Source organism: Tyto alba, unplaced genomic scaffold (genome assembly GCF_018691265.1).
Source record: "Tyto alba isolate M040663 unplaced genomic scaffold, T.alba_DEE_v4.0 Super-Scaffold_29, whole genome shotgun sequence".
Classification (NCBI taxonomy): Eukaryota; Metazoa; Chordata; class Aves; order Strigiformes; family Tytonidae; genus Tyto; species Tyto alba.
The window spans coordinates 1,978,362-2,005,588 of NW_024881303.1; the positions used below are offsets into that span (position 1 = coordinate 1,978,362).

Consider the following 27,227-nt stretch of genomic DNA (forward strand, 5'->3'; position numbering starts at 1 on the left):
TGCGGCTCAGCATCCTCAAAGCCGATTAAACCCCAGCACCAGGAAGCCACTGTCCATGCACTGCAGCAAACAGAAAGGCAGACAAGAGCCCGTGCCTGTTAAAAAATAAAGTGAAGCATGGAATGAATCCCCAAAAGGCAACAACAGGAGCGTCTGGGCTTAAGCAGAAAGCCAAGTGCTCTAAATAACCCGTTTCTCCCAGGAGGGAGCTTCCATCAGACACTGACATACCAGCAGGACAAACGCGACCAAACTAACTTCTGCTCGCCCTCAGAGTGCTCTACGTGAAGTTTGTAGCTTTAAATATAGGGGTGGGGGGAGAGCTATAAAATTATCTTAATGAAAGACATGTAGATAACATACATATAAATGTAGTGATTATTACAGAATTTCAATTCACTTCTTAAATTGATGAGTTTTGTTCTTAAAATATTCCTTTTCAATGTTACAGAGCAACCACAGAATCCTGATGGTCCCAGCAGTGCAAGAGCTGCTCCAGGCATCCACGGTGAAATAGCTCGCACCTCCTGCTCGTACCTCTATGTAAACAGAACTGAATTATTTTCACTGCATGCACCCCACACAGCACAGCACGGCTCCTTTGCTTCAGCATCTCTGTTCCACCTGCTTTCTGCCTGCACTGTACCTCTCGCACTGGCCTTTTCTCTCCCGTAGTTTCTGTTGCCAGCAAAGCTTTTGCACAGCTCTGCTTGCCTGAGCTGGTCAAGGCAGAGACATCTCCAGCCCTACAATCTCACTCTATGCCAACCAGTGGAGAGACTTTCCTGTTGTTATAGAGCTGTATAATCTAAATCTAATTACTTTTAGCAGAACAATTTGTCTTTAAGGAAAATCCCTTGTTTGCCACTTTCTATTATCAGGCTCCTTTGCCCTTTAAAAGTTTCATTTTTAAGCACATCCTTTGTGTTGCTTTCTACAACCACCTGGCAAATACAGAAATGGAGCTAAACCACTCTGTGTCTCACAGGAAACTCTTGCTTTTATAAAATGGCATTAAAAATATTGTCAGTATTACAGGCTTTAACAATTCCACAGAAAATCCAGCAAGCCTGAACCTGTTGTCAACTAAATATTCCCAAAACCTGGATTCTGTTTGAAGTGAAGCAGCAATGTACAGATCAGGTAAAGAGCATGAGGATCTTGCGCTCTGATTTTGGCATTCTTAATACAAAAGCAGTTTACTGATCAGATTGAGGCAATGGTGTTAAACGAATAAGAAGCAGATACCAACGCACTGACCCACTGCATAGCCCACTGGCAGTGTTTTGCAACACATGATAAGATCAAAACAAAGATTAAGCGCAGTCACTTTTTGTAATAGCAGTGTGCTGGGCTGCAGGCTCTAGCCCTGACCCTCGCTTCGGCTGGGAAACCCTCTGGCCCTAATTCTGCAATGAACGTTGCACAGCCCAAGCGGTGTTTCCCACCACTCCCAAAGGATGCTCATCCCCACTTCTGTCATTAAATAAAAACCATAGCAAAACCCAGTAAAAAATACATTGCTAAGTCACATAAACTATCTAAACACAAACAGTTCAGAAGGCAGTTTGCTGGTACTTAGTACCGGTAGGTGCCAAAAAAATAAGAAGCTTAGTTATTACCCTTGTTTCAGGGGGAATTACTGCAATATGGACTAGTGTGTCCGGACAGCTCACTAGGTTCTACATCACCCACGTTTTAAATGTTGCTTCAAATAGATGCAAGGAAAACATTTTGATTAGCCTGACAGAGAGTGTTGTCAAGGAAATTAAAGTAACTCTAGATAATTATATAAATAGATAATTAAAAGTAAAGTAAAATGAAATGGAAAAAAAAAAAAAAAGAAGAAGCTCAAATACCAATGCAATTAATTTAATTATATATTGTTTTACTTCAGCAATTTTATTTTTTTAATTTAATAATTTCTCTCGGGTACTAGGAATAACAGAACTGATTTGTGCACAATGATGCAAGCACGTACTAAAAGTTATCAATTTTAATTTCAAATTAGTTAGATTCGGGCAGAGACAAACTCTGAGTGAAGGAGAGCCAGCACTCTCCAGGTATAAAAGCCCTTCCCTGGATGTGTCCCAGTCAATCCCACAGCTACCAGTTATACAAGGAAAAACCCCTATCCACTCAGCATAAATAACATGGTCAGATTGTATATTTATTTTGCAGCTTACAATACTCATCCCAGTAGGAGATCTGCAAGATAAGAAAATACTTTCTGCACTCACATTTTCAAAAATATATGTCTTCAAGAATCTGTCTTAATCCCCGATCTCTTTCTTCCTGCACGAACTATTATTTCAGGCATTAAATAACCAAACACATACTTTCTAAATCAATCGATTGTAGTATTATTTGAAGAAAAGCAAGATCAACGGGAGAGTGTGAAACAAGACCAAAACAATATCAGATGGATTCTCACGAGTAAGCAGCAAAACGTCTTCATTCGATTGCAGCAGGTCCCGGTTGGGTGCGGGAGCCCGGGGCACATGCTGAGGAGCAGGGGTGGTGGGAGCCCTGAGACCCTGCCTGGGCATGGCACAGCACGGCACGGCATGGCATGGCACAGCGTGGCATGGCACAGAGTGTCAGATCATGGCACAGGAAAACATGGCATGGCATGGCATGGCAAGGCAAGGCAAGTCAAGGCAAGGCATGGCATGGCATGGCACAGCAAGGCAAGGCATGGCACAGCAAGGCAAGGCAAGGCATGGCATGGCATGGCATGTCATGGCATGGCATGGCATGGCATGGCACGACACAGCAAGGCAAGGCAAGGCAAGGCAAGGCAAGGCAAGGCAAGGCACGACATGCCTCAGCCAGACCCCAAGACTGGCAGCCCAACTGGTAAGATACTACTTGGAGGTGGACATGGTGGCCAAGGAGCAAGGAGCTCCTTCGTAGCAAGGAGCGTTATTTCCAAACCATGCATTTTCCCTTGAGAAAGACAAGAAAGGCCAAAAGCCAAGCTGTCAGTGCCAGACTGGCACACCTGTAGTGCTTCGCTTGGTCAGACTCTGGACAGGATCACGAAAGAATGTTACAGCACAATTTTCTGCCTTTAGAACGTAAAATTGTGAGATTTTATATGGGCTTTGCTGTAGGAAAGCTCAAGTGCAAACAAAGATCACTTTGCTCTGCGAAGGGCAATAAGCAGAAGTGTTGCCATTTAACGAGAGGTTAAGCAATGCACAGATTGGGTCTTTCATTTTAATTGACTAGTAAAACTGAAGTTTTGTAGCAATAACCTTCAAAGAAGACAGATGATATTTTTCTTTTAGAATGGTTAAAGGGAAAATTAATGGGGATGGCTATGTTAACTTAACAATTCCTCTGCAAGTCAGTTGGTCCCACACTTCCTTAACAGTGCCAATTCCCATTGAAAAGTTCACAGTGAATCTATGAAGACACAACTGTGATCGGCTTTAATGGGGTCAGGAAAGATGTCTTCGTTCTCAGGGATCACCACATGTTTCCATAGCAAAGCTACAGCTATCCCTATATTTACCTATTTACATGGAACATCTAATAAAGGATTTATAGGTAGATACAGAGAGAAAAAACGTTTAATTTCACTGCAAGTTTCTTTCATGTAATCTTTCTAGCATATCTTGAGCCACAGCCTCTGCAAACCCTCTGAGGAGCAGCTCTTTAATCTTTGCATTTCACACTGCAAATGTGCAAATTAGTTTCCAGGATCTGCAAGCAGCAAAGGACTACCTCTGCAAGATGGCAGAAAACCTTCCAGAAGGAGGAGAAACAACTGTGACTCACAGAAGATGAAAAGAGGAAGGAAAAAAAAAAAAAAGTAAAATAAGTTTTAAAAATAAAATAGAATAACATAAAATAAAAATAAAATAATAAAATTTAGAATTAAATAAAATAAAATCAAGGCCTGGCAGTCTTCACAGAGGTCAGCAGACTCAAAAGGCACATCCTGCACCAATTTCTTTCCTCACCTGCCTGATCCCTAAGCGATAGGCAAGGATGCGGTCCACGGCATCGGGGTTCATCTGGGTCCACTGGAGACTGTAGGAGTAGACGCGGGGTCTGTTCTGCCACAGGGGGTTGTAGGTGTCGTAGTAGAACTCGGGCGCGTAGGCTTTGCCTGTAGGAGACAGGAACAAAAACGGGGAAGACAAAGGAACCAGAGAGTGATCAGGCAGCCAGTTTTGGAGCCGAGTGTTGAGATCCAGCCTGCAACCGCCTTCTCCCCCTGTGCTTTGAGTCATTTTGCTAAATATCTTCTTCCAGAAACACAGTTTGGAATTATTTGCCTCCATCCACTTTTTTAAAGGATTCATGGCAATGGCTTGCCTTTATTGTTAACTCACTCCTCAGTGGCATCTGTGGCCCAGGTGTGGGCATGGGAGGGGAAAAATTAACTGAACCCCTAGCAAAGGCAAGCTGGAGAGATGTAACATGCCTCTGCACTAATTTTTCATGGCCCAGCTGACTAAAATAGAGATATCAAAACAATCTCCACCTCACTGAGCAGAGAAAGACTCAGTGACAGCTGCTGTACCTGGCACAAATAATCCAAAATGACAGCCGTGAGCTGGAAATACAAGACGGATATTTCCAGCGACTGCTGCCTTCATCACATCTTCTCCTCTCCAACTTCCCAAGTGAAACTGCATTAAAGCCACCCTATAACCCCACAGATGTGCGTGCTATTACAGTACGTTATTTAGGTGAAAATACTGATTTGCACAACAGAGGGAAATGACATCTCACAGTGCATGTTGGGCACACAAGTGTTTCACCAACATGCTATTACAGCCTTCATCCATTTTAAATATGACAAACCTAAGGATGATTTCCCAAACACATGACAAAACATTGCTTGAATTCACTAATTTGAGTTCCCTTTGACTTAAACCATGAATACTAGTGACGACTTTACATGCAAATTACATTTACGCCTCTAGAGTGTGCCATGAAAAGTCATTTGTCGATAACAGCAAAAATGATCCAGGATGCCCAATCTGTTTCCTAGCCACGGGCAGGCAGTGGCATCTGCGATGCAGTAGGGTAGCTCAGCCATCTAGACCAGGTGGAAGGTATGACAGCAGAACTGTAAGACACCCAGGACCTGCGAGAGTCTTAGCTGGAGCTGCAAGCACCATCCTAGAGCATTTCATATGCCACCAGGCACCTCTGTGCAGGCACAAAAGTTGAGTTCATGAAGTCTACAAGCAGATGTGGTAGGGACAAGGGTGTCTGCAAAAACCTTTGACAGAACTTCACTAGAATACACAATTCCAACACACCTCCAAAAAATCTCTGTGGATTTGTTCTAAAGGAAAGTCAAAGAACCATAGAGCAGTACGTGCCAGAGAGACACAGATCAGTTTTCTATTTTTAAACCATTTTGCACTGATCTTTTTTTATGCATGGCATACCAACAACACAGCATTGCTTCCGTTTCCTAAAGCAAAAATGGCTGGATAGACTTGAAACAAGTTTTAACAGCTGCATTTGTAGGATGCATTGTTAACCACTGTTTTTTGCCCTGATACAACAGGAATAAAACGCCAAGTCAAAGACTGACCAAAGAAATAATAAAATAAAAAAAAAAAAAAAAACAAAAAAAAAAACACACCAAAAAACAAACCACAAAAAAATAAGAGGGTGGCCCTGTAGAGAAGAACTTCAGGGGTACTGGTGGATGAAAAGATGGATATGAACCAACAATATGTCCTGGCAGCCCAGAACCCACCCGTGCCCTGGGCTGCAGCCAGAGCAGGGGGGGCAGCAGGGCCAGGGAGGGGATTCTCCCCCTCTGCTCCGCTCTGGGGAGACCCCCCTGCAGCGCTGGGGCCAGCTCGGGGGCCCCCAACAGCAGAAGGACCCAGAGCTGCTCGAGCGGGGCCAGAGGAGGCCACGGAGATGCTGGGGGGGCTGGAGCAGCTCCCCTGGGGGGCCGGGCTGAGAGAGTTGGGGGGGTTCAGCCTGGAGAAGAGAAGGGAGACTTTGTTGTGGTCTTTCAATATCTATGGGGCTTATAAGCTGGAGAAAGACTTATTATCAAGGTCTATAGGACAAGGGACAATAGTTTTGAACTGAAAGAGTGTAGATTTAGATAAGCTATAAGGAAGATGAGGATGGTGAGGCGCTGGCCCAGGGTGCCCAGAGCAGCTGTGGGTGCCCCCTCCCTGGAAGGGTTCAAGGCCAGGTTGGACGGGGCTGGGAGCCCCCTGGGCTGGGGGAAGGGGGCCCTTCCCGGGGCAGGGGGGGGGCACTGGGGGGGCTTTGAGGTCCCTCCCAGCCCAAACCGTTCTGTTTGTCTATGATTCTATGAAATTATGAAGTGCTTGTTGTGGGACTGAGTAGTCTAACAAACTGATTTGGCTGCTAAATGTTTCAAGGGAACTGGTATGAGTCATATGGCGGGGGGGTGGGACTAGATGGCCTTTAAACGTCCCTTCCAACCCAAACCACCCTGCGATCCCGTAATTTTTCATGGAACAGGTCCATCCTTTCCCTGCCCAGGTCTGCCTCCTTTCTCCAGAGTTTCTACGCATTGAGCTTAATGCTATTAGAAACAGGATGGGGGCAAATACAAACCAGGCTCTGCTGTGCTAAATGCTATATTTTATCACTTGCATTATGCAAAAAGGAGACAAAACATGGGAAACCAAAACATTTGCAGATGTTATCCTCCTGCAAAGGTCCAAAAGAGACTTGTCATTAGAGAAAAAGAGAAGCAGAATGACGTCTTTCCACCTCCCAAAGCTTATACCTCTGTCCTCCTTCTGTTTCTTCAGGGATTTTGTCAGTGGAAGTAATTATGAAATGCAGTGAAAAACACAGGACAGCCTCATGGGGAGACAGAGTCTGCCTGCTCATATCCAACTGTGGGAGGGGTATACATTTGTTACTTACCTCCTTTAATTCAGATATTAGCTTGTGCCAAAATGCACACTGTATCTAGGTATTTTCTTCTCAAAACTGTTCTTATCTACAATTGTAAACAGAGATGGATGGGGAGGCATTTTGACTTAGAAGTCTGAGAATTTCAACCATCAGAAAGGTAGTGACAAGAGGGGAAAAGCACATAAAAAAAAAAATGAAAAAAAGAGAGAAAGGAAAAGTCAAGTGAATAAATACCAATCTTGTATTTATTGATCAAGCTTTTATCTTTGGGTGTGTCATCCCCTCTAGCCATACTTTTCTTTTTAAAGGTTGAAAAGCCCTTTTAGCCAAGATATTTTTGCCAATTGCCCAACAAAGGTGCACATCCAATTGGACTGGACTAGAACAGACACGCTACCGCTGGAGTAGCAAACAACAATACTCTGAGGACAAGAAGCAAAGCAAAACTGCTGTTTTAAAAAACGTAATGTAAGGTAAATGAAAAGAAGATCAGTGGTCGATAAGATTTGTTTTCCTTATTTATGTGCAGTGGAAAAAATAGAGAAAAACTCAAGCTGAATGCAAATTATAATCTTCCCCCTTCTACTAAAGGTGGACATAATAGCATCTATGGGGGTCTACAGAAAGGATCCATAATTAGACGCTTGTCACAATATGGGCACTTGAACAACACATTCACCTTTTGAGAAATAATGAGGACTCATGAAGAGTTGTATTATTCTAAATCCCTCTGAACAGAAGAGCTTTCTGGTGTGAATGGAGACGTTGAAAATTTAACAACACAACATCAGGATCTTACCTTGTGAACTTCAGAAGTGCAGGAAAGCCAGGCAGTGTTTTAGAGAGCACAAAAAGCTGCTGTCACCTCTGGGGGGGCGGGAGCTCGGGGACACGTCGGCGGTCTGCCTGGGCCCGGCACGTGTCCCCCCCCGTCACCGCGACCGTTCTCTCTGGCTCCGGACAAACACCCCAAACCTGCCACCACCCAACCGCGCCGCTTCCAGAGGCAAAGCTCATCCTCCACTAGAGAAATGAAGTGATGGTGAAGGGTGGAACAGTCCCAGCAGCAGCCCCTGGCTTAGCACGCCTCGCTTGTGCGGAGGCTGCAGCTTACTGGGAGGGAACCACCTGCAGCACAGGTTAGCTCAGCAGCCCTGGCCATGCCTGCAAAACTTTATCACATATTCCCCGCCTGCAGAGATGTCTCAAACACGCAGCACACGGGGCTACTGTCCCTCACAACCCCACTGGGCATCCCTTGGGGCCGCCAGCTCTACCTCGAGCTGCTTTTCTTCCTACAGCCACGTCAGCCTCACCTTTCAAAACTAAACCCCCTTGTTTTGTTCTGAGCACAGGAAACATTTCCCTGGCTCACATCATTCGCCCTTTTTAAAGCACAGGCAGCAAAAATGGCCTTCCTCTCACTCCCTTTAGCTTTTGCAGCATTCGAGGATTTATTAAAACGTTTCAGGACAGGCAAGCAGAGCTCAGCCTGCGCCTGGGACTAAGCCTTGCAAGGCTTCAGCTAACTGGAGGTAGTGGTGACCAACCGGCCACTCCTCTGTGGCCCATCGAAGGGAATTTCGGTGCACTGGACGGGACCCCAGGTCTGTTCTGATTCAGATATATAAGGGAAAACAGGGAAACGCTTTCTTTGGTCCTCAGGCTGCCGAGAGGATCAGCATGCTGCGGCTGTCGGGCAAGGGGTAAGTAAAGGCAGGGCGAGGGCAGGGCAGCTTCTAGAGATCCAGGAGCACCGCACCCCTAGGAAGTGCAGCCTCTCACTGACGTCCCGAGGGGGCGAGTTTAATGCCATGGTATTTTCTGTTAAGCCAATGTGAACTCAGGTTTAGAGCTCCATTAACATATACTAGTTTTAATTAATCCCTCCCTCTGTGCTTGCGCTGCTGGAATCCGAGTAACTGTGATACTTGGGGCTCTGCTGGGGAGAGGATACATGACACAGTTTGATGTGGAGTGTATTGTTTGTTTTCCTTTCTATCACGAGCAAAGCACTTATTTTTTTCACCTTCTGAATATGTAGCTTGTGCAAAACAAAGAAGGTTGGGATTGTGAACGCAGGGAGGGTGGGAGCAGGATAAGGAGAGGCAATACTGAACGCAGTTTGCTCATCTGGGCTGGCCCCTGCACGAGACAAAAATGTATAAGCAGACAGCCCAAATGTTTGTGTTTGAAAACTACACTGCTAAAATAAAGTGTGAATTCCTCCTCGGTATGCTTGCGGAGGCCACCCAGCACGACCAGCACAATTACACATCCCGCTGCATTTGTTGCTGTTGTTCCATCAACCTGAATGCATCTGCATATGAAGCCTACAATTATCAATGATGGCTAACGGCACTCCTGGGCACATGAGGGCTGTTGGGGATTTTAACTATCTCCCTCCTCAGGTTAGCACAGGGGGAAGAAATAAAAACCCAGCACCTAATTCTCCACTCCCATTCTTCTGGATTCACAAGCACATTCCAGCCCTGCTGAAGCTCCTGAATAGTGGAAACACGGCAGAGGTCTGTGATTATTGGCAGTAAGCAGCAATTTTTCCTTCTTGTGTCTTTAATTTCATGAGGGCAAACAGTTTGTTTGTTTGTTTGTTTGGTTGGTTTTTTGTTTGTTTGTTTTTTATTGGGCATTATTGGTGCATTTTTTGCATCCCTACCTAATACCCAGCAGATCAACAGCCAGGGGAACACTGTACTCACAGATCCTCTTCCAGGGCAGCAGCCACAGGCTTTGTAAGAGAATCTCTCTCCTCTCTCTGCCCTCTATCACTGTAGTGAAAATTTGCTACATATTAATTTCTATGAAAGTCTGAAATAGGACTTCAGGGAGATGCGATAGCAGATCTCAAGAAATATTGATCTGAGGACATGGCTGTGATTAATTAGTGTGGCGCAAAGGAACGTATGTCCCAAGGTCCTTTCTGAGTAGCAGTTCCCAATCACTAATGTGTCTTCTGGGTGGGACAAGAATATACTCACTTCTAGGGTGTACTGAGCGTGAGGACTTAGTTGAAGAGTACTTCAGGTAGTGGATAGCCAGCTAGGGACAACTTAAACAGGTATATTCATAGGAATAATAATAATAAAAAAAAAAAGCTTACTGCCTGCAGACAGTAACAGTTATCTAAGCCAGCTTCAAAGGAGACAGCATCTGTACCGAAGGCAGTGTGGCTGCTCCACTGATGTGCACAGGCAGGAGAAGTCAACGTGGTGGCCAACAAATCAGTTCTGGACTCGGGCCGAGCGTGGAGGCCGCTGCGGTGCAGTGGAGCATCGCCCTGCGCTCGCCATCGGGTCTCAGGAACAACCACCAACACGGACACGCCAGCGCTGCTCTGCTACCTGGCACCACGCGCCGGGGGGGGCAGCGGCACGTAGGGCACGGTGCAGCTTCTTATACGAGGGAGAAACCACCCACTGTACAGCAAAGCTGAGAAAGCCCACGGGAAAATATATTTAACAGGGATGAATTGGGAAAACGCACCCGTAAAAGTGTTTTGTCTGAAGTTTGTGCTTTGTTTTCCTGGTGACAGGTTGCATTTGTTCTAGGCGCTCGATCTTCCGTAGTGGTTGTACCAGCGCTGCTTGCCACTGCACAAGCAGAAACCCCCCTCAAACATGTGCACCATGAGGGTGCTCAGTCTAAACTGCACTGAAATGCACCCAGGCCTGGCCAGGAAGGAAACGATCCCCGGGTGAAGGTTTAATGGAAAAAGGGGGATTTAGGAGAAGAGGGAGGCAGTGACTCTGCAGAAGCGAAGGAGCCAGCCGTTTCCCCGGGTGCAGTGGGAGCACCCTTCTGCCACGCAAACCTCCTCCAGAGCAAAGCCAGCCCAGGGATGGGACACCCTGAAACAGCTCAGAGCTGCCTGGGGACACTTCCCGAGGTCGAGAAGCTCTGCCACAGAGGTGGTATCACTACCAGCCTCATAAATGAGGTAGCCAAGGTGCACTGCCTCTTTCTTCCTTTCGAGCGTGAAGACTCCCCACAACGAACAGGAGTTTCCCTGAGCCTCAGCAGGAGAACCAGACACAAACCAGTTTGCAAAACCGCCTCAACAGCTCTGGCACCATCAGCACCTCAGAGCCTTAATCACTCCTGCTCTTGATTTACAGAAATACTTGCCAGCGTGGCATGGGTTACAGCAGGGCTTCCCCAGCCACTCACTAACTCACAGGAAGGCACACCTTGTTTGAATGTAACTGATACGATGAGCTTATCCATGTTTCTAGACAATAATTAGTTTTTCATTTGATGTGCAACAGCTGACCAAACCATAAACAGACATGCGTGATTTTCTGATGCTTGGATGAGGTGACAGCAGCTCACCAGCATTAGAGAGCATACTATAGCAGACCCTGTTAAAACATCATTTTTTTCTGATGGATAAGCGTCATCAAGTTACAAGCCTAGTTTTGGTACTTACTTATTTCATAATAAATCTGAGAGTGGTTCAGGAAGAGGAACAAGCATCGCCTGTCACCAGCCCCAGTGTTGCAGAACAAATGCAGTGCTCGTTCCCAGTAACAGCCCCCCTCACCCACAGAGCCCTTTTGCAGCCATCAGCAGCTGTTGTGCACCGTTTGAATCCCTCCAGGCAGTACATCAAAAATATTATCTCCCAACTCTCTACTCGTGTAAGGTCAAAAATGGTATGAAAGACAATATGGAACTGATCCATAGACGACAAACAGAAAAGCTGCTTTAACTACTTACCATTAAATTCATGCTACATCCCATTGCACCACTGGGATCGCAGCAAATGCTGAAGTGCTGTCCTGAACAGAAGTGGGTTGATGCACTTACTCAAATGGGTCCTGAACCTATCAGAGAAGCTCCTTGACCAGGCACAGGAGATGTTCCTGTGGTTCCTTTCAGATCACTTAGTCATTTATCCCTTAGAAACTCAGGAAAATAAAATAATATTCTAAAAGAAGTGTTTCCTTTCAGTTACCAGTACATGGTTTCCAAAGTAACGTAAGAAATCAAGAACGTGCACTGCAAATTTAAATTGTAATGAGTGCAAACACAACCCACTGATTTCAAGCAATGGCAATAAACTAAACACCGACATTCTCTCCCTAATTATAGCAGCTGACTACATACCCCAGATGGAGTTTCAGAGTGCTGGGTTAGTGTTTATGCTAGCTTGTCATGCAGAAACAAACAGTAGTAATCGTGCAGGCACAGCACCAGTAACAGTGACAGCTTTAGTAGACACGCAGACAGAGCACTAAAGGAATCATTTCCTTCCTTTGCCTGTTTATGTTCCCCTTATCTTCGTATCGATTTCTGCTAATTCGCCTGGCGTTAGATGGTTTGTGAATGCAGCATCTTTGCCATCTCTGTTCCATATTGGTAGCACATATGCACTTTAGCTTAGCACGACAAGGAGTTCAGTATAAGCGATGATCAGGGTGCCTTGCACTTTATAACAGCAGCTCTAAACAGTTAGGGAAAAATAAAATAAAATCAGAGATTTACAAACGCTTCCCCTTTTGGCAAATTCAGCTCCAGACCTTTCTATCTTTAAAATGCATGAAGAGTATAAATCCTAAACAAAACAATATATTTAACTGTGTAAAATACTGGGAGACACAGAGTTTATGAAAAATGCTGCCCATTACCGTGCTCTGTTTTATTACAGGATATATATTTTATGAAGGATTTTCAATAAGAAAGAGAAGATACTTTGTTCTTTATTTGCATATGCGAAAGGAAACATATGTCTTCTCCTAGATCTGCTCCTCCTCCCAGCACAGTCCCAGTCCTGCAGCTGAATCATCCCCGTCACCTCCACCCTCCATGTAACCCTGAACCTTCCAGCTCCCCCCCTGTTTTGGAGTTTCCAACATCACTGACCCTACTGCCTGTGCCCATCCATCCCCAGTGCAGGCTGGAAGGTGGCGGATACACAAGCACTTCAGCATGAACAGCACAAAGAAATGCATTTCAAAATTTGCAAAAGTCTCTCCCTATGATTTTTTAGCCAAAACTGCTCTTAGAGCTCAACATCCATTTTCATACAGTCCCAGTTCTTTTGGAAACTCCATCTGGTCAAGAACCAGAGCCACCTGCCCACCCTTGTTCTCCCCAACTTTCCTAAAACCCTTACTACAATAAGCTTCCTCCTTATTGAAAGCTCACTGTGCTTCGCAGATCAGTGCCCACTGCGGCTTTCTGAGGGTCCTCTGCTCTGTTGCACCATTTAGAGGCTCCATCTACAGTCCTCTTGAATATTCCGTATTTCATATGCTACCAGCTTCACACCAGAAGTTAACAGCGCTTTTTCTTCCGTCTACCTCTAGCTCTAACCAAACTAAAAGTTTGGCTTATTCCTTTCTCCAGCTAAGCAGCTGCGGATCCCCTCTTCTCCTTGCTTGCAACCACCATCATCCTCACATCGCGTAGTTTGGGATGGTATTTTTCATTTGGAACTTCCTGGAGAGCCTCCAACCTTTCAATTCACACCATTACGCTGCGGGTTTCATCTGCACAGCATTGCTAAGATAATGCCCGGCCAAAATTTGAGGACTGACAGCAGTCGTTGAGCTGGCCTTCCCTTAGTCCTCCTAAAGAGTGACTTCCAGGGACTGGTATTGTTTGGAGTCAAGTACAGAGCCTGGGAGTCGCAGTTCTACAGTCTGTGCCTGTAGCCCCATCTGTGAGATCCAGGTAACTTCTGAAATAGTCATTTATCCTTGTATGAGAAAATTACTAGTGATACATGGCTGGCCAGACAGGAATGAGGCAGAGCAGGCTGCAAAGAAAAGCCCAGACTAGAGCCCGGAGCACCAGATCATAAGCTGGGGGTCCTGCCCTACCAAAAGCAGGTTTGCCCACGGGAAGATCTTTGGGCTTTGCTTTCCAGGAAAGGACAGCCTAAGCTGTAACAGAACAGTCAGCTGAGCAGCTGAAGAGGCATTTAAGTGCAGAGTAGTACTGAAGCTAATCAAATGCAAGGATTAATAATAAATAATCCCCACAAAGTCGGTGGATAAGGCTGCTCTTCTAGGGATTTCTTTACTGCAGGAACGGATGACCACGCACCTGCCGCTCCCAACACCATGAATTTGGTTGGGGATGACACTTTCCCACACTTCCCAGTACAAGTATCTTCCCAAGGGATATATAGATTTGCTAATGTATTGCAACTTGCAGGGAAGGAATGATTTGGGAGTCCAACTGAACTCTCAAATGCCTAATTGTCGCACAAATTTAAATGTGCATGTGCTCTGTCCATCCCAAATGATTTAAGAGGTTCCCAGTCCAGGTACAGAAAAATCTGCTTTGACCCAGTAAACCAACATCCTAGTTAAAACTTCAAATAATGCAAGTTTATGCCATGGAGTACACTACACATTTCATCCCTGAGATGCCTTCTCCACCTGCCCTTTCGTGATTTCTTTCCCTTTCTCCCCGGTTCTCCTGCACCGATGCCGAGCCTCGCTTCGATCGAACGCCTCGCCAGCGATAACCAAACGTGACATCTGCTGGCTGAGCCGTGCAAGAGCCCGCGCTGCTCTTCTCTGCAATCCCTCCTCCTTTCAACACGGTAAAAAACATCGTTCCTCTTCACAGCGAGGCCAGATCTCACCATGAACTGAACACAGTGCGCTGCAGAGTTTCATTTCAATTTGTTTGGGCCTAACACATCCGTGTTTGTTGACAAAAGGCTTCAATACAATTTGAAATCAGGTTTGTAACATGGTGCAGTGGATTTGGACTTGCCTTCAAAGAGGTCATGAGAAGACGTGACCTGTGTGATGACATTCTGAGGGATAAATAAATCCAGTTGAGAACAATCTCTGAAGCTGGCTGGTTCACACACAGAGCTCCCTTTTTATCGGTGAGCTTTCTGCAAGCTGACATGCACATATATACATACTTGCCATAATTCCATGTATTTTTATAGGCACATGTGCACCCACTTACATATACCCACTTACATACACCCTACATATATGTGTGCATGCATGCATGTTTGCAGACACGTGTCTGTGCCTGCCTAGGAAGCAGTTACTAAAGAAAGGTGAACTACAGCTCAACAGAACACAAAGTGAAGCCTCTGCTCGAGGTGGAGGCGGTAATTTACCTGTCACCAAAGTGAACTCTACAGAAATCCCCCAGGAACTGCAGGCAGGGAAGGGGGAAGCAGTGTCACTTGCCAGGAAGTGCTAAAGACCTGATAAACGAACGACGAGTAGGGAAACGAAAGCTGTGTCATACAGAGAGCAGGATGCTGTCATGAAATCGTAAATAATAACATGTCACCACAGGCATGTAAAGAAAACTGCGGCCTCTGGCACGGGGGGGAGGTGGGGAAGCTCTGACAGCGCCTGGCAAAACATGCATCTCGGGATCAGAGCGCAACACTGAGTCACAGAAGAAACGCCTGGAGCCGGGAGAGGACGCGGCTCTGCACGGTCCTTTGGGAGCAGCGCAGGGAACAGGCAGCAGCTGCTGGACCGGCTCCATCCCTCGGCCACGCTGCTCCCCCAGCCCCCGGGAGAGGCTGGGGCTGGTGCTGCGCGCCCTTCCCGAGCATCCCAACGCCGCCGCGGACCGCAGGTCTTCCTCCTCACCTGCCTGCGGCCATGCCCACCCACAGCTCCCTCCACAGGTCCCAGCTCAAGCCCCGCTCCTTGGTGAGGCTCCCCTGCTGCTTCCTGAGCTTATCAGGACTTCCTAGGCAGCTGTGAGATCTTGGCATGCAGAGTCATGCAGCTGCCTTATCCCCATCCCTTCCCTACTGCCGGCTCCCCAGTTCCTGGTAAACACAACAGCTCGTGGGCACTCCAATCCACTCCAGAACCAACAAGCAATACCCTCACATCACCCAAACGATCATTTTGGAGGAATAAACTAAAGAAAACGCCAGACAGCAACTGAACTGCCCCCGCTTCCCACCAGCAATATTAAAATGAAGATTTGTCCTCCTCCCTGGGTGCTCCTTGGGTCAGCTCTGCAGTGGTGACACTCAAGGGCCCCCTGCTAAACTCCCTGGAGTGCAATTTCTTCAACCTCTGTGGGACTGAAACACTGCTGAAATTATCTGCAGCAACCACAGCAGGCAGGTTTCTTCACAGGGAGGGCCTGGTTCAGCTCCAAGATTAATTGGGGCGTGTTCTTCACTCCCATGTATGAGGCTCCCCAAAAACACACCTTCAGGGCTGCCAGCAACAGATCAGACACGGAAGGGATGCCTTTGGCTCTTTTTAAAGTTCTGTTTATCCAACATAAATAACTATCACCAGCCCAGAGCATCACAGACTCAAGCACTTGCGTCATCCAGGGAGGCAGCTCCAGGTTCTTTAAATCTTGGGGTCACCGGTTTGGCCCCCAGACATAGACCGATACCCTACAGCTCAGCTACCAAGAGCTCTCTACTTCAGAAGCTGCACCATTTATCTTCATTATTCTGGTTGCACAAAGCATCCTATGGTCAACAAGAAGGGAGGCATTTACTCTTAATTATCAGACTCCAAAGGCTACTTTGAAACATCCTGGGGCGTAGTGGCGAAGTAGAGAGGCAGCAGTGAGCTGTGCTTGGGGATGTCTGGCTGCAGCTCACCTCCTTCACCTGGGACCACACTCTAGTATCCTGAAATGCTGCAAACCATGGCGGCTAAAAGCACGCTAGATGCTCAGACACGTTCCTGGAGGCCACATCCACCAGTGCCAGAGAAACAGTGGTTTCCCATCCTCCTGGGACGGCAGCCGCCTATGTGGCAATGTCACCTGGGCTCCAAGCTCACACCCAGCATCTGGGACTGGTTACTGCTGGAAGCAGCTGCCCAGAACCTGGCTTAATGCTGGGATTTCCCTCATATTGGCTTTATTGCACTGCAAAGGGAGAACCACGCCAGGCTCATCAGGTCCTGCCGCAGCTTTCAAGCAACAATGCACAGAAACGCAATTAAACCCAAACAATACTTGCAAGCGGTAGTTTCTCGAGCGTTGCTGCATTCACAATCCTTTCCTTTTTTGGGTGAACTAACTTTATTTTCCTTCTTCCCCTAGGGCAGAATTGCATTAAAAATTAATAAGTCTGAAGCACAGTGAAAACCTCAAATAACCCCTCCCTCCACTCCTCAAATTAGATACTTCAGCCTCAGGATGGAAATAATTAACTTCATTTTTCTCTTCTTACTAGATGACAGGAAAAGCACGGTTGAGATCCAGTAATAATACCTTGCCACCTTTGCTAAAAGGTCACATTTGGCACTGCCTGCTCCACTGATGACCTGCGAGAAGTAAATAACCCAAATTTCAAAACTCTGCTGAGTTTGGAAATTAATTGTCAGAGAAGGCAGTCTCTGGCTCAGAGTCCACTGCCTTTACTGGGCTTTGAACCAGGAGATTGGTGAAAAAAACTGTTAACACAGTAAGAACTGTCTTTCATATTCGACTGCCCACTGTTTAAACTGCCCTGGTCAACCGTGTGGGGTAGGGCAGCAATCTGCTTCCAAGGGGGCTGGCAAAGCCTCTTAATTCAGATTCCCCACCAGCAGGAGCGTGTTCAGCGGGAAACAGAACGACATCAACACTTGGCATGCTTTGGAAACCGTCCTTCCTGTTGTACATTTTTAGGAGACGCTCTGGGCTCAGTAGCACTGTTAAAATCTCTAAGGCCTCCAAGGTCTTTAATTAAAACCACATACCTACTGTGCCTAGCATATGAATGAGAAATAATTTTTTAAATGGTAGTGATATTTCAGTAGAAATTTTAAAGACCACACAAGTGAGAACACAGGTGACATATGGCCTTTGACTATTTTTGCCCTTTCCTAGAGTTCCCAGCCATCCACGACTATCCCTAGATTGGCAAACTTGAGACATATTTGAACAAGCAGGGAGATCAATTACTTATTCTGACAGTTTTGTATGTGTTTCTGATTTAAGGGAAGCACTGACTAGTTAACATTTAACTAAGGTAGAGCCTAACTTCTTATTTCTAAGGTCTGAGAATACGGCAGAGCTCTTGCTGCAGCCAGGAAAGCTGCGGTTGGACTATGGAGGGTTGCTGCTCCCAAACTAGGGGAAGACACAGATGTAGAGGACAGATGTGCCCTGCTCATGTGGAGCAAACAGTGCTGCAAGAGACAAAACCCATCCCAACCCACACCTGAACAGGACACGTGCTGCTTTTCCTGGAGGAAGAGATGGTCCATGCCCAACTCCAGCTCCCCGATGTATTTTCCAGGGGAAGAAGGGCTGTCATGAGATGATGCTCGCAAGGGAACGAGGTGCATAGGAAAGCACTTCAAGTTTCAGACCAAAGACACCAGGTGGGGGGGAAAAATTAAAATAACATACTGCCAGTTTGACTCGAGACATGAAACTGGGTTACGAGACTATTGTAATCAGTGACACAGTAAGAAATTTTCTCCTGTTCTTGGGAAAGATATAAATGTTACTGCAACCATTATTAAGATTTCCATGAGAGACTGTAATTTATATAGTCAGTTTATAGCCTGTAACATTCATTTACACTTACTGGAAAGATAATAACTTATAGCTAATAACTTATAACTAATAACTTATAGTCAGCTTGTAATCAACTCTTCCTTGGAGAAACAGTGCTACAGACAGCAGTGATTTACAGGTAGTTTGTATGGGTGTCTTCATAAAGAAATAAATTAATTGTAACAGTAATTCAAACCACTTGCTCTACCTGCTCTCTCCATATTTAAATCTAACAGTCCATGGGTGTTAGAGGAGCATAAGCTCCATGCAGGCTCTCAAGCCCCTGCCTCCGACTCACAGCTCCTCACCAAAACGAGAGCTTTGCCCACCAGGCTGGGAGGACCCAGCCCATGATATATATTTGTACTGAGAAAAAGGAAAACAACACACCGAGCTATCAGTGATGCTGAACACCTGGTCATATCTTCCCTCAGCTTCCCTGTGAAAACTTTCCACCACCGTCAATCAAGACCCCGACAGTCCCAACGCCACCAGACGTGCAGAGCACCCTCGTGTCCCACAGAGCGACTGGGACATCTCTTGTAAACACGGCAAACTCCGCAGGCACGACCTGTGGGCCCACTTTAACAAAACAACCAGCAAAAAAAAACCCAGAAGAAAGGCGTCAGACAGGGATCAGCTATCCCAGCTGTGCGCTGCAACTTGTCTCCAGAAATCAAGGACTTTCCCTGCTTCTAACACTGCCTCTGCCCTTACTTGCCGCCGCCCTGTGCACTTCTGCTTTCTCCAGGCACCCAGGTCTTTAATGTGAGCAGTCCTGGCAAATTATAAGCCATTTGCATGCAGGCAAAACCCCTGAGTAGAACAGCAGTTATGAACATGTCTGCACACAGCGGCATAAAAAAAAAAGATGAAAAAGCAAAAAATGTAAATGGCTCGCATGCGTAATCTCTGACTTCCTTCTAAGAAAGGAGGATTGGGAAGAAGCAGTCCAGCCTGGGGCACAGGGCAGGACATGCCCCCACCGAGGTGCAGTGAGATGATGGGATGGACTCTTGGGAGTTTCTCGGGGGAGCAGCCGGTGCTGGGGACTGCCCAGGGCAAGTCTGTGGGTGACCGCAGTGTGGTGCCACCCAGATCCCAGAGGCAGCACCAGCCACCCAACTCCTCAACAGGGAATAAAAGCACACCAACCCAGCGCTGGGCTTCATCTCCCAACCCTACCTGAAACACCACGAGGTCTCCAGCACGCTGGGGAGCAGACGAGGCACGCAGGCATCAGCCACCAACGCTGGTGTCTCCGTGCAACACCAGGCAGCCGGTGCAGGCAGCGGTTTGAGCATCTCTGCACCGGATTATGTGTGATCCACCACGTAGAACTGCCCAGGGTCTGGCTCAGATGAGCTGTATAACACTTCGCCTCGGCCAGCCAGGCGAGAAAGAGCAGGCGAACCCAACGGTCAAAGACAAAAGGACAACGTGGGCTAGGAAAGCAAGAATACTTTGCAAAATCGTTGATTTCAAACCAAACGAGGTTCGAGCGACTGATATAAAGGTCTGCCCACAAGTTATGGGAAATGCAACTGACAGACGGGGTATTAATAAAGCTGATTTCAGAAATGGGATTGCAAGCCGCTAAGACGTTTTAAAAACGCAATTTCAACCAATTTTCACAATTTTTAAACATTGCATCAGTTTCACATAACTTTTAGGAACATCTTGGCAGGAACTGGCTTTCACTGTACTATGGAATAACAGTAGTACGAGTCAGCTAGGAAGAGAATTATAAAGGCACAGTTCAGCCTGGAGATGAACGCAGAGGCAAGCAACAGCAGATGAACCTAAGGGAGAAGCAGCCAGATGCAATGGCAGTGTTGGATTTCAGACTCCACAGAACATGCAGCAAATGAAACATTTAAGGGTTCCCCACCCAAGTTTTCAGTCAATTCAGCTGGGCTTTCTCAGACCCAGAGTCTAACTGGCTGCACGTAACTATTATATTAGACACATTATACCATATAATTAATACGGAAACAAATTTAATTGTACTAATGTTTCTTCAATTCATTTTACATTATGCTTCCACAGAAAATGATCCTCAGTTTTGTGGTAAAGTGGAAGGGAGGCGAATTTGCGAGACAACATAAAATGTCCATGTTGTTGTATATCAACACTGTGCACTGTGTGCCTTCAGAAGCCTCGCCTGCAGTGAAGTGAGGTCAAACGGACCACCAAGAAATTGGGAGGGCAGGCAAAGGAGTCCTGCCTCCCAGCAGCCAGGTCTGTAGATGGGGCATACAGCATCTAGACAGCACTGAATGCCAGCTTTAGCCGAGGGCCAGCACCTGGGGAGCCACCCTCACTGGTGCAGAAAGATGTTACACACAACGGGCACGTTGCAGCCTGGTCCCCAAGAAAGTGAGGAAGAAGGCAGAAGGACCAGGCAGTCTCTATCTAAAGCCACAGTCACAGGCAAAGATCTCCATCCTTTCAAATCCCCTATGTGAATACTGAATACCCCTTAGGGGAATGAACCTTACTGATACTTAAACGTGTTGCTTCTGTGTCCCTGAATAGGCTTTGAGAAAAAGATCTCTGCATGTGGCAGGCTTTGGTCCATGGCCAGATGCCAGCTTGCCCTTGAGAAGCCTAGATCCTCACACATTAGTTTTTCCTTCAGCTAAACCCCTGGATTTTGCCTGTGAGCAAGTGAAAGCCTGGGCCTGGCATCAGAAGCCCTGCACTCAGAGAACAGGGCTCCAAAACGAAGCAGTTTATGCTCAAAGTTGAGGATAACCTGCTGTAATCCATCACAAGCTAATGATTTCTCAAAATGGCTAAGCACCTTAAGGACCAGGCAAAGGAAAAAAAAAAAAAAAAAAAAAAAAAGTATGCTACTTAAAATTTCTGTGTGCACAGATAATTTAAATCCAAATTGCTGGCTTCCATCTGTGCTTCTGACTCTTTTGAGGTTCAGCTATGCTCAGAGACTGTCTGCCAGTGAGGCAGCTGTATCCAGTAACTACTCAAAATACAGTGTACAAGACAGGAGTCACATCACTGAAAAATGGCTTCAGTCTTTGGCTGCTCTTGCTAATGCCAAAGCTTGTTGGATAATTTACACAGGTTATTCTACTCATCAGACACGAGCAACAAGAGAAGGGGTAGGGTTGGTGTGTGCTCTGGGTGATGGGCAGGAGTGTATCCCTGAGATCTGAGGTCATAATTCAATAAAACACATGACTGTCAAAGCGGTCTTGAGTCTTGCTTACAGCAAAGAAGCCAATGACACTGTGTCAACAAAAGGTCTCAGAGGAGTTTAATTAATTTAAACTGACTGTTATTCCACTGAAGCATCAGAGCTGTAGCAATGCTCATGAGTTTGGCTGCACTATTCAAGAAAAGTAACGTACCGTATCCAAAGGTGAAGTGTGGTTTCAAACAAGTTTTAGGTTATGAATCTCCAACTTACCCTCTTCCTTAGTTTTGTTTTCCCTATTACCTCTCTTTCTTGCCACGTTTCTGTGTTACTCTGTACTGTTCCTGTTTCAAGTGTGTAAAATTGTGTTTGAGTTGCCCAAACTCTGAAGCGGTGAATTTTTGGCACTAGGTGCCTTGCAAAACAGCACTACTCCTATAGTCGACCCTGCCATACAGTAACACAAAAATGTATGTTTTTTACTAATTCTCAGTTTCTAGCTGTAAAAAAAATATGCTAAAGCTAGTTTAGGAAAGGACATAAACTTTTTCTTCAGTGAGAAAATAATCTTATTAATAGTCCATGTATTATGTCTTATGATTTATCTACACGGGGGCACACTAAGGTCTGAAGGTGTTTAATCAGTAATTTCTTCCTGTCAAAAAGTTCTCTTCTATCAAGATAATCTCTCACATTGATTATAATCTGTCAGCGGCTTGGGATCATTTTACATGATTTTGTTATACTAGGGGGAAAAAAAAAAAAAAAAAACACAAAAAATCTTCAGCATACACCCAGTACCTTTAAAATATTTTTTAGTATTAAAAAAAAAAAAAATTTAGTTCACATCTTTTAAACAATTCTGTCTCCTTTTTTGGCACGATTTTGTAAGGAATTGGGCCAGGACCAAAAGCCACCAGACTTCAAGGCTGTCTAGACCCTGCTGTCAGACAGAATGGGGACATCCCTCCCATCTTGCCTCAGTGCAGCTGTTAACAGTTTGAGCAAGTTTTGTTAAGTCTAAAATATCCCTCAACTGAGAAGCACTGGGAGCTGCCTCCAGAAATCCGTACAGCATGAGCTCCAGTTTGAAAGGAAATGAAAAAGGGAGGGGGGGAAAGGGGAAAAGCAAATGCCTCCAGCATCGCGCAGAGCTTTGGCGATGGCAGAATTTGGTATTTTGCTTTGCTGTTCTGTTAAATGATTACCCAGACAGGGCACAGCTGAGCCCCATGCACTTATTTAACATCCTGCTGCCGTTGGTCTGTTCATTTGTGTTGGGTTTTCTTTATGTATGGAGGGAAAGAGGCTTTAAAACACCGGGAGGTGCCATGAGCAGCCATTCACGCACCGAGGGCTCGTCGTGCCACCATCACTGCCCACCTCGTCGGAGGGATACGGATAATAATCTCAGACTCAGATTGCTTCTCAGAGACCTCCTCATGGGAGGGTTGGAGGTTTTTTTGGCCTATAATGTTGCAGGGAGGTAAATGCTGCTGGAAAGGCAGCAGGGAGCACAACCTTTGCGTGGCATGCCATTTCATGCTGGTGCAACATGCTTCTACCCTCGGGGCTCCCATCAGTGTGGCCACCTGAGAGACAGTGATGCTCCTCCAAAAGAGCTGGGAGCTGTCTTGTATAGAGAAAAAAACATCATGGCCCCAAGATGAAAAACACAGTGGAAGACTGAGGCAACCCACTTCGGGAACCCTGCCACAGCTCGTCCAGCAAGGCCAAGGACAGGCAGATGTGGCCGGTTGACACAGTGCTGCCAGTCTTGGGGACAAGGAACCCACCTCTGAGGGGTCTCGTCAGGCAGCACGCTAATCTACCCACTCTGATACCACCAAACAGAAGCCAACAGTGGAGTTGAACCCCAATCAAAGATGTAATAAAGGAACTGGCATACTGAAAAGAGATGCACAACGTTAATTATAAGGATTACATAACTCACTGTTGATTCTAATTTTAACTGAAAATGAAAAGCAAATTTTGATTGAAATAAAACAGAAATTGATGTTTCCCTCTGCTTTTGCTCTAAAAAACTTAATCCTGAAACAATTCAGTGTTGAAGACAAGATCCAAAGGAAAAGGTCCAAAAACTCAACCCATAAAAAAACAAAATGTTGATGATGGGGAAAAACGCTGCTGCTCCCCCCTTCCCAGCAGAACCCTTTCTCTCTTTATCAAAGCTCTGTAATGAGCTCATTCCTCTACTATGATGTGTGTTGAGTTGGCTTTGGGGAGAAGGTAGGATGAGGGTGGGGGAACTTTCATCCTCTCCTCCTGATTTTGTTTTCTCCTTTGTACATGGTACTTGAACTTCCAGAGTGTTCGGGCGTGCTCAACTCCCATCTATCGCCGTTGTGCTTCCCATGGTGGATGCACTCCATGGCCGAGCCCTTCCTAAAATGAAGGCATGAACTTGCTGATTGCCCTGGATCTAGCTCATTATTGTATTTAGTTATTTTTTACCCTCAATCCTTCTGTATTGCAGGCCGATTTAACAAATAACTATGTCACTCATCCAACCCTCTGCTCCAGAAAGTAACGTTCCTGCACCCAGAGGGCTATTCCCAGAGTACACATATATTCTTACTAGCCACAAAACTGATTGAAGAAAAAAATAACCTGGTTTTAAAAGATTGAATGGGACCTCATTTCTGGACTCATATAAATTATTTAGATTAGCACAAACATGAATTCTGGAGTTGCGGAAAAAGACTATGCTTTACTGCACTAAAGAAGCTTTTCTGATGTTTGATTAGGTTTTCTTTGAACTCGGTAATTTTAAAAAAAAACATACTCCATTTTACTGCGTTTAACCTCTGACTTAATCTTTGGAGGCCTCCATTTCTTCTTAATTCTGTTAAAAAGCCATTTCTGTTGTATGTTATATGAGGATTTGTTAGGTTTATTTACACAGACAAAAAAAGTTTTGCTTTTGTTAATATTTTAAATTTTTCAGGACAGTGAATATTCCTTCTTTTACAGGTATGAAATGCTTAACACAAAGCAGATACTATCCCACAGCTAATAATAGAATAAACAACAGCAGATTTTGGTCAAGGCATGAACTGCATCATGACCAAAGGCGGCAGTTGTTTTTCACTCTAAAATCTGAAACTTTTTTCCTCTGGAAATTTGTTCAAGCTCTCGAAAATAAACACTAATGGAAAAAAATGTTCCTGTAGTTCACCTGCAAAAAACCCCCCACCTTCTGGATAACCGAGATCATTTAAATGTACGGCACATAAATAGCAGGGCTGTGCTGCCAGCTCCTTTGGCAAAGCAGCCCACAGGATGGAGAAAAGGACGTTGCTTGGCCTATGTCAAGGAGAAGGGGCTGTGCTCTGCCTGATACCCTTCTTTTTTATTTGACATTTTGAGACTACCTCAAGTCATTGACCTAATTAATGTATTCAACATATTAGCCATGAAGTACGTTCTTAACAACATGTTCATTTCCCCCTCAGAGAAGAAGAAAAGAGTCTATAGCTATACTAACACACCATTTTCTCCAGAAAAACAGCACAAAGTATTTTATTTGGTTTGGGGGTTTTTGTTTGTTTGTTTGCTTGTTTTTGGTTTTTTGTTTGTTTGTTTGTTTGTTTGTTTTTTTAAATCAGATTTGATTTTTAAATTCTGTTTTCTGGAGAAAGTGGGACCACTAAATACAGGTGAGCTTTCAGTAAAGCTCCCCTCACAGCCACAACAAAGCAGCATTGGCTTTTAACCTTTTTCCAAACACCTGTGTCACTGTAAGGAAAGAGGGAAGAAAATCTGGGACATTTTCATGCCTGAAAATCTATCTGCTGCACTTTGAAAAATGAGAATGTCAGTACACCAATCTGGGGATGTGAAGTAACTGAGCACCTGACCCTGAACCCTTTTGTCTAACCTGTCTCCGAACTTACTTATTTTCAGGATCTCACAGGCATCAGACATCAGTTTCTCCCTTCACACAACGATGAGGTCACGGGGCTGATAACATTGCAGACCCCAAATTTCTGCAGCGTGCTGGAACTTGACTTTCTCAAGAGCACAGCACTTGCGGGCAAAGGCAGTGTACCTGCAATTCAACTGCTTGAATAGTAATCAAATTGGAATAAAAGTACTGCAAATAATTTAGTTTGGGTGGAGAGACTGTGCATTCATCCCCGCTCCCATTAGCTGTCCTGGCCGCACCGAAGCCAGCTCTGATAAACCACTGACCATGGCCAGGAGTCTCCTCTTCGGTAAAGCACATGGAAGAAATTGTCCCTCTGTCAGTAACATATTACTGACAGTGCATTTGCTTTCTGGGGAACAGATACATCCCAGTCCGGGCTGATAATCAGACAAGATCATTTCAGTGGGGTCCTCACCTGAACACAAGCCGTGGGCACCATCCCAACAGTGGATCCCTACGGCTCGGCCATCTCACTAGAGGCACAAAAGAGCACATGGGTTTCTCCAAACCAGTGTTACACCAGTTTATTCCAGGGATTCCTGCTTGGGAGGCAGAGCTGGGCTGGACTAGCCGGCATCGCAGGATGGCTTCACTCCTCCATGCTGCTGAGCACTCGCGCATCCCACTGAAGTCAACGGGCTCTGCACTTGCTGACAACCACTAAAGTAAGACATCTGGTCTTGCTAGCATTGATTTTTTTTTTTTTTGTTAAAAAAAAAAAAAAAATAGAAAAAAAAAATGCACCGTTCTTCACTTTTGCATGGTTTTAAAGCAATTTTCCAAAACAGACATCACTGTGATAGCATCTTTGTTAGGCTGTAAATCAGCAGTAAGGAGATGAAAATTCAATCCAAGGCTCTCAGTAACACTACCCAAGAGAAGAAGATAAAGAGCAAAGGGAATCGGACCTCAGTCTCAGCCTTGCACTCTGGCAGATTTCAAAAGGATAACCATCAGAAAATTGGCCATTAAAGCAAAGTATCTGAGTACCTGCTGACAGACGGGAACGCACCGCGGAACAACCCAGGGCCAAATAACCAGAAGTATCTCAGCAGTTCAGGAAAATGTCATGGCTAATCTTGAGGCAGATGAAGTATCTAAAAGCAATAAGCAGGTTAGTGCTCCATGGTCTGGAGCCAGCAGCCAGTCACAAATGACCCGCACAAACCCAGGCAGAGAGTCCAAGCAGCACTTTGATATCAGAAATGTCCTCAGACAACACCTACATGATCCAAGACAATTTGGATGTTAAAGAGTAATACTAAATTGTTTTATTTCAGGTAATCCTTATGACATGACAGTGGATTAGAAAAATAAATAATTTGTCTAATACTCAAAGAAGGTAAAATAGAGGATTTGAGGGCAGGGAGCAGATGGAGCACGGAACTGCGGTGGAATATAGAAGGACAGGAGCATCCCAGTACCTGACAGAAAAGTCAGCTACTTTAAAAGAAATTTTTGTGTACGTTGCTGGCATATTTGCATGGACATTCTCTGACCTCATGTAACATTTTTTTCTATGCTTTGAAACCAGTGTGGGCTGTGTGGGGAGAGCAGAGAGGGGAAGGGAGAGGATGAGACGGGCGGGAGTGGGGAAACAAGAGGAAGACCTCCTGCAGTTCCCCTCCCCTCCTCATCCTTCTGTCTCTCCCACTGTTTGAGTACTAAATTTGGCTTCAACTGGAGGGAAAGGCTTTCAAGTGCCTAACAAATACTCTAAAGGAGAAAATGGCT

The 27,227-nt window shown here is 45.5% G+C and overlaps 1 protein-coding gene across 1 annotated transcript in view; it reads right to left on the reverse strand.

Moving 5' to 3' along the window:
* The window catches only part of MDGA2 (MAM domain containing glycosylphosphatidylinositol anchor 2), a gene marked incomplete at its 5' end in the record, with an annotated part of 393,304 nt that overhangs the window by 50,724 nt on the left and 315,353 nt on the right, over window positions 1-27,227 (reverse strand). The window contains one exon of the mRNA XM_042799013.1: window positions 3,972-4,120. Within this exon, the coding sequence (XP_042654947.1) occupies window positions 3,972-4,120 (149 nt within the window). The remainder of the gene's footprint in view (window positions 1-3,971; window positions 4,121-27,227) is intronic.